The following is a 7,907-nucleotide window of genomic DNA, read 5'->3' as shown; positions in this document are numbered from 1 at the left end:
TTTTAGACCTATGATAGGATTGCCATTCTCATCAAGTACATTAATATATATTTCCCATAATTGCTGAAGCCATTACTTCCCAAGTTTTCCTTGGCCAAAGTCCAGACCCTGGATAAGGCAAGTTTGGTAATCTAGCAGCTGGATTTGCCAGGGTAAGAATGTGGGGCTAAACATTTAGCTCTAGAAAGAATGGAAGCCTTATGTAAGGAAGACTAAACACCTGAGATATTTACAGAAAAAAAAATCTCACACTCAGAACTTGGGAGTTCCAATGAACTTATTTATTGACCAATAGTACTATTCTTCCATCTCCATTCTGAGTCCAGCAAACCAGAAGCAGCAGGTTTAGCGGGCAAAGCCAACAGTGTATATGAATTACATGTGTGTGTGTGTGTGTGCATGTGTGTATAGGAAGGGGATGGGAAAAATACAATAACAGTGGTAACCAGAGAAGATGGGGCCCAAGAGGGGAGCCCCATTTGCCTCTCAAATAATGCCCTCCCCCAGGGACATGGACAGTAGCAAGATGTCACTAAGAGTTGCCTGTAAGATCTGTTTTGAGAAATGTGTGATGCCTGGCTAAATGAATACAGGAAATGAAATGACGAGTTGATCACTACTTTGTTTTATCACCTTGTGGAATTTCCTCCTTTTGGACCTTTTCACGGAGCACTGGTTGGTCACTCGGGGGTGGAGATTTGGAGAATATCATAAGCCTGTTCTTACTCTTGGATTTGAAGGGCATCCCATTGCAGAGACAGTATACTAAGTACACAGGGACTGGGAGGATGACAATGAGAAAAAGGATGATGACCAAGAATAGTCCCCATGACGGGTATAGTCGAAGCACCTCTTTTGACTGTGGAGAAATGGGAAAGGGGTTTAGAATATCAAAGTTCCCAGAAGAAGAAGAAGACATGTGGAGGGGAAATGTGGAAAGGGAACCAAGGCAGAAGACTAATGAGAACACAGGGTGTGGAATGTGATGACCAGATTCTTCAGCCAGGAGGTGACTAAAAAATCTGACCCCACTCCCTGGGGCTCCTGGGTCTGGGGAGGGAGGCTCACACCAACTGAGTCCCAGGCGATGTAGGTCATGGGCTTCATACTAAGGTCAACCAGGATGGTCACCAACAAGAATAGCAGCACAACTGGAGACACATAGCACCACAGCCTACTGCAGATGGAGGAGATGGGGCGGTCCAACAGGACAGCCATGTCTGCAAGGAACCTGTGAAAGGACAAAAAAAAGTGTGGTGGCCCAGTGAGGCTTCCAAAATCAGACCACTTCTCTCAAACTACAGCTTTACCACCCTAACCCAAGCCATTATTAGCTCTTACTTGGAATATTATATAGCTCCCAGTTCTAGTTTTATACTTGACTATTCAGTCTATCCTCTTATATAATTACATATATCTTTTTATTTGTTTTTTATCCTTTTATTTATTTATTTTTTTTTGTATCAGGGATTGAACCCAGGGGCAATTAACCACGAAGTCACATCCCCAGTCTTTTTGGCTTTTTATTTTGAGACAGGATCTTGATAAGTTGTTTAGGATCTCACTAAGTTGCTGAAGTTGTTCTTGAACTTGCAATCCTCCTGCCTCAGTCTCCCAAGTTGCTGGAATTACAGGTATGTGCCACCATACCAGCCATAGATATCTTGTTAAAAAATAAATATGATGAAACTGTCTTATTCAAAACCTTTCAAAGCTTCATATTTTATTCTGCATAAAATGTTAGGTCCTGTCATGGCTTATAAGGTCCTCATAATCTGGCTCCTGTTACCTCCCCTCATCTCTTAACATTCTATTCTAGCCTCTCTTGACTTCCTTGTTCTTCAAAAACTCCAAGCATGATGCATATTCAGGCATTGGTATTTAATGTTTCCCTGCCTAGAATATTCTTTCTCAAAACCTTGTCATGGTTCCCTTCCTCATTTCACTTAGTAGTCTGCTTGCATGTCATCTTACATTCCAGGGAAGAGAAAGGCCTTCCTGGTAATCCTATCTGAATCATGCTCACATGTACTCCTACTTTTGATAATCTTACCTTACCCTTTAATTTTCTCCTGTCACTTATTTTTACTATCTTATTTGTAACTAATTTGTTTATCACCTATCTACACCACTAGAATGTTAAGTTTTGTGAGGATAGGAATTCAATGCATATCCCTGGTAACTAAAACAGTGTCTGGTGCATATGAAGCATGCAAAAGGTATATTAAATAAAAAAAAACAGAAGATTTCTCAGAAGACCTTGAAATTAAGGATCCCTATGTCACTCTAGTTGGGTGAGAGCTGAGGCAACCAGGAAGGGTCCACCTTCCCTACAAACCCATGCTGTATGGGAGCCTGGGCCTAGGACATCACCTCTTGGCCCCATAAGCCCAGGCTACAGTAATGTTTTCACATAAGATGATGAAGAAGATGGGGAGGACTATCCAGTATTCATTCAGCAGTCTCATGAAGTAGATGCCTGAAGGTCGAGTGAAGAAGAGGCCACACAGGTACAGGAGCATAATGATACCCACTGGAGAAAACATTGAGTCTGCATCAAGATCAAATGTCTAGCTAGATGACAAGGGCTAAATGGAGGTCAGGGTAAGAGTCTCAGTGGAGTCAGGGCCATGGGTGGGAATAGGAACAGAGGTCAGAGTACCTGTGAGCAGTGCTGTATGTTTTCTGAGGGAAGAGAAGGTGTCCTGGAGTGGGAGAATGATGCCATGCATGAATCCTACCATGATGCCCAGCTCTCTGAACAGCAACAACAGAAAGAAGAGGAGAGACCAGAGGGAAGACAAGGGAAGAAATGAGGTGTATTCAGCAAAGATCAGGAATGAAAAGCTTTGGCTATCCTTAATCTGCAAGGAGAGAAAGGGCAGGAGTTAGTGTCCTTGAACTTAACAATAACAATTAAAAAAGACAAAGACATGTTCTGCCTTTTCTGGAAAACTCCCTGAAATCTCTGAATCACTGAGAAAATCAGATCTCCAAGCTAACCCTCTGACATGGAAAACCAATCCACCTAGCATTACCCATGAAGGGCATTTGTGAGCCATAGTTCTTTGCATTAACAGGGCTTCAGATTATAGGGAGCTTCTGGGATTTTTTTTTCTGGTACTATTAAAAGCTGAAATTTCTGCTGTGCAGAGGCTTTGAAGAACACATGGCATGTCTTCAGATATCTCTACTGACCTGCAAAAACTGATCCTGTATGTTGCATTCAGGTATGTAGCTGAGGACCATGTTCTTGATATCCTGGGGAAGGCTGTTGAGCCAGGTGTTATAGATGGAGGTTGGGTTTTCCCGCAGATCAGCAGGGGGATAAGCATCAGGAGGCAGTTTCCCAAGGTTTATCAGCTTTATGAGTGTTTCCACATTCCTAAGGATAGGGGATTAGATCAAAGAGAATCCTTTGGCACCTTAGGAAGTGGCCTCCCCTTTTCCCTTGTCCTCCAGGTCAGAAAGGTATTCACTAGCCTAGCATTACTGATCTAGGCAAGGTTGAGTCTGGAGTGAAACCAAAAGGCACCCATCTTCAGACATGAATTCGTTTTTGTGAGTCTGAAGAATTTCAATCAGAGTAGACTGCAGAAAAAGGGATCTTCTTGGGAACTCTGTGGTCTCTACTCTAGTGATGGGGACTATTATTACTTATCACATTTCCTCCTTCCTTTCTCAGACTCCTGGGGGTAAAAACCAGCCTTGTAAGTGACATATTATGGAATATCAGGGAGTAGTTTGCCTGGACTATGATGGGTGCAATGCTCCCAAGGAGTTGTGCTACATGAGAGAAACTGTTTTGGGGACTTTTTGATCTCACCCCTGCTGACTATTCCAGCCTCATCTTCCACCATGACTCATTTAATATTCCATATTCTGGTCAGATTTAACCATGCCCTGTCATGTTATGATATCCCAGGCCATCCTCATTCTTCACTTGGCTAACTTGTATAAATCTTTAAAACTTTAGTACATTGCTCTCTGAGAACTGCAATGGAGGGTTTTCCAATATTGACTGATAAAAGCAAAGTGTAAGTTTCAGGAAAATAAATACAGTTTGATCACATTTTAGAAAATGGAATACTATATGCTGTTCTGATAATAGTCCTGTTAGATATTTGTACTAATCTTGTTATTGGAAATCTTGACTGGAAGAACTAGGTGTGATGGCCCAGACCTATAATCCTAGGTTGTGAGGTAGTAAGATCTCAAGTTCAAATCTAACCTTAGTGACTTAGTGAGACCCTGTCTCAAAATTAAAAAATAAAGGGCTGGGAATATGGCTCAGTGGTAAAAGTGCCCCTGGGTTGAACCTTCAGTATCCCTCAGAAAGGAGGCTGCAAAATATTTTTAATCTTAAAATAATAAAAATGTTGGCAGCCAGGTGTGGTGGCACACACTGTGTTCCCAGCAGCTCAGAAGCTAGACATGAGGATCTCAATTTCAAAGTAAGCTTCAACAACTTATCAAGGCCCTAAGAAACTTAATGAGACCTAGTATCAAAATAATAATTAAAAAAAGCTAAAGATGTGGCTCAGCCTGGGCAAACCCTGGTACCTGTTGACAGGATAATAAGAATATTATCAGACAAAATCTGAAGTACAGATAAGAACAGAGGGATTTCCGAAGACATTTTATCATGAAGGCATATGCTGAACACACACAAAAAAACTGTACATACAGTTTCCACTTTCATGACCTTTTAGATATAAAAGGGGGGCATACAAGCCAGATATCAAATGCTAGAGCCTGCCCAAACCAGAAGATCCCTCTTAAATCCAAAGGGTTACACCTTTAGTATAAAAATGACGTAGGAGCTTGCATCCAATCCTTCCACACAATAGGGAATGCAAGGAAAGTTATTTTAGAAAAGCAAAACAAGGTGAGATTTTTAAAGTTTCTAACTTGTTGAATTTAAAGCCCAATGTTTCGTATCACCAAAACTTAGGCCAACAACTGAGTTTCAAGCAGTTTCTAATGCCCCTATACATCAAAAATCTTATTATTTCTGAAAGACTATGACTTGATCCTAGGCCTTTAAGAATTTCTATAGTGGTCCTCCAAGATGAACAAATAAGTAGAACACAGTCCAAGACAACCAGATACACAAAAACAAAACACTTTGAGCAATAACCACCAGGAACATGGCAGTAAAAATAATACTTATGGTGACTTCCACATGTTAGAATTATCAAGGATTACAGTAAAACTATATTAACCAATAGAAGACAAATTTGAAAACATTTTTAGGGAGTGAGAAATTATACATTAATCATGAAGATTTAAAAAAATTTTAGTTGTAGATGTACACATACCTTTGTTTTATTTTTATTTATTTATTTATTTTGTGTGGTGCTGAGGATTGAACTCTGTGCTTCACATGTGCCAGCCCAAATATGAAGATTTTAAAAAAGTAAACAGAGGGGCTGGGGCTGTGGCTCAGTAGTAGAGTGCTTCCCTAGCATATGTGAGGCTGTGATTCAAGTCTCAGCACGACATAAAAATAAACAAACAAACAAATAAAGGTACTGTGTCCATCTACAACTAAAAAAATTAAAAAGAAAACTCAAAAGAACCTCTTGAAATAAAATAACTGTAATGTAAAATTCAGTGGGTATTTCGACATTCAGTCACAATGGAGTAACAGAGACCTGATTTACCCTACCACTGTATACAGCTAAACAGTTAAACAAAGTAATTATCTATAGATATTAGATAACAGCACAGGACTTCCTGAGATAAGAAAGCAACTGACTGACGCGTGTCATACAATCACCCCAGTTTTCTGCCTGAAGATACATTCTAGTCTGCAGAACAGGGAGCAAGATTGTAAGAAAAACATGATGGTCTCAATGAGGCAATAATGATGGGAGTTCAGGGAGGCCAAAGCAGAGAAGAATTCTGGAGGAGATATAGCTATGAGAAAATATTCCAGAAATTTCCAAAGAGGTCTCCTTGAGTCTTTGCTGAATATTAAGATATATATAAGGTGAAAATCCACAGGGCACGTAAAGAATAACTGCAGAACATCCAAGTTCTAGGTGAGTTATTCTGTAGAAATCCCAGAAAGGCCAAGTCTTAGAAGTGGGACTGAGCTACACTGGGGAAAAAGGCATCTCTAGATCCACTTTAATGAGACTTAAAAAACAGCCTCAAAAGGGTCAGCCAGGTGTGGTGATGTGCACCCATAGTTCCAGCTACTGTAGAAACTGAGGTGGGAGGACAGCTTGAGCCCAGAAGTTTGAGGTCAACCTGGGCAACACAGGGAAATCCCATCACCAAAAAAAAAAAAATCAAAATGGATAATAATTAAAGTACCTGCTAGAACAAGGTTCAATACTCATTAAAGGAAGGTAACAAAAATCAAATACTCAAACATGTAAAACTCATAAATTCATTCTTCAGGAAAAAACTAATGAACAAATTAAGAAGGAGGAAAATGTGATTCAGAATCAAGAGAAAAATCAGCAAATTTCACAGACTACTAAATGACAGCATCAGCAATCAAGGATATTAAAACTATGTTAAGTCATTTAAAGAAAAACATCAAACTAATAATTAGAGAAACTAAAGATATAAGAACAAATACAAGTTCTAGAAATTAAAATACAATACCTAAAATGAAAAATTCCCCAGATGAAATTAACAGCAGAATAGATATCAAGTTAAAAAACAAAAAATAAATCAAAATGACCTGGAATACAAATCATATCTCCATAATAACCCTGAATGTTAATGTCCTAAACTCATCAGTCAAAAGACATAGACTGGCGGATTGGATTTTTTAAAAATACCCAACATTATGCTATCTTCAAGAGACTAAACTCCTAGAAAAAGACATCCACAGACTGAAGGTGAAAGGTTGAGGAAAAAACATATCACTCATATGGAGTGTGTAAACAAGAAGGGGTTTCCATCCTCATATCAGAAAAAGTAAACTTTAAACTTCAAATCAAAGTTAGTCAGAAGGGATAAAGAGGGACATTTTATACATAATAATCATACATCAACAAGATATAACAGTTGTAAATTTTTGTCCCCCAAACAATGGAACATCTACATATATCAAACAAACCCTTCTCAATTTCAAGAATCAAATGGACCACAACACAATAATACTGGGTGACTTTAACACACCTCTCTCACCACTGGATAGATCTTCTAAACAAAAACTAAACAAAGAAACCATAGAACTAAATAATACAATCAATGATTTAGATTTAATGGATATATAGAGAGTATTTCATCCAACATTAAGTGAATACACTTTCTTCTCAGCAGCACATAAATCCTTCTCTAAAATAGACCGTATGTTATGCCACAAAGCATCTCTCAGCAAATACCAAATACTTAGTCTTTTCCCTCACTCAGATAAATTGAATTCAGAGATACTACCCTGAATTCAATCAGATCAAAATTGAATGAAATTATAAATCAATGGTAAAATAAAAAATACAAGCTACTCCAACACCTAGAGACTAAATAATATGCTACTGAATGAACAATGGATAGCTGAAGATATCAGGGAGGAGATTAAAAAAATTCTTAGAGGTAAATGAGAACACCAATACATATAACAAAATCTCTGGGTAGCCCTAATCTATGAAGGCAGTGCTAAGAGGAAAGTTCATTGCATTGAGCTTATTCATTAAAAGAACACAAATACAACAAATAGATGACCTAACATTACATCTCAAAGCCCTTGAAAAAGAAGAACAAATCAACACCAAAAGTAGAAGACAGGTAATAATTAAAATCAGAGCTGAAATCAATGAAATAGAAACAAAAAGTTAGTTATTTGAAAAAATAAACAAAATTGATAAACCTTCGCTATGCTAACAAGAGGAGAGAAAACTCAAATTACTAAAATTTGTGTTGAAAAAGGAAATTACGATGGGCAC

General features: G+C 38.5%; 1 protein-coding gene across 1 annotated transcript in view; it reads right to left on the bottom strand.

The window, feature by feature from the left end:
• Nucleotides 1-259: 259 nt before the first annotated feature.
• The window catches only part of Slc6a16 (solute carrier family 6 member 16), a 34,480-nt gene continuing 26,832 nt past the window's right edge, over nt 260-7,907 (bottom strand). Inside the window, exons 11-15 of the mRNA XM_078031663.1 lie at nt 3,199-3,385; nt 2,663-2,864; nt 2,374-2,533; nt 1,069-1,231; nt 260-859 (exon numbers count right to left, since the gene is read on the bottom strand). Of these exons, the coding sequence (XP_077887789.1) occupies nt 617-859; nt 1,069-1,231; nt 2,374-2,533; nt 2,663-2,864; nt 3,199-3,385 (955 nt within the window). The 3' untranslated portion in view covers nt 260-616. The remainder of the gene's footprint in view (nt 860-1,068; nt 1,232-2,373; nt 2,534-2,662; nt 2,865-3,198; nt 3,386-7,907) is intronic.

This window comes from Ictidomys tridecemlineatus, chromosome 15 (genome assembly GCF_052094955.1).
Source record: "Ictidomys tridecemlineatus isolate mIctTri1 chromosome 15, mIctTri1.hap1, whole genome shotgun sequence".
NCBI lineage: Eukaryota > Metazoa > Chordata > Mammalia > Rodentia > Sciuridae > Ictidomys > Ictidomys tridecemlineatus.
The sequence above is the reverse complement of the archived record's forward strand: the minus strand, read 5'-3'. Positions and strand labels throughout refer to the sequence as shown.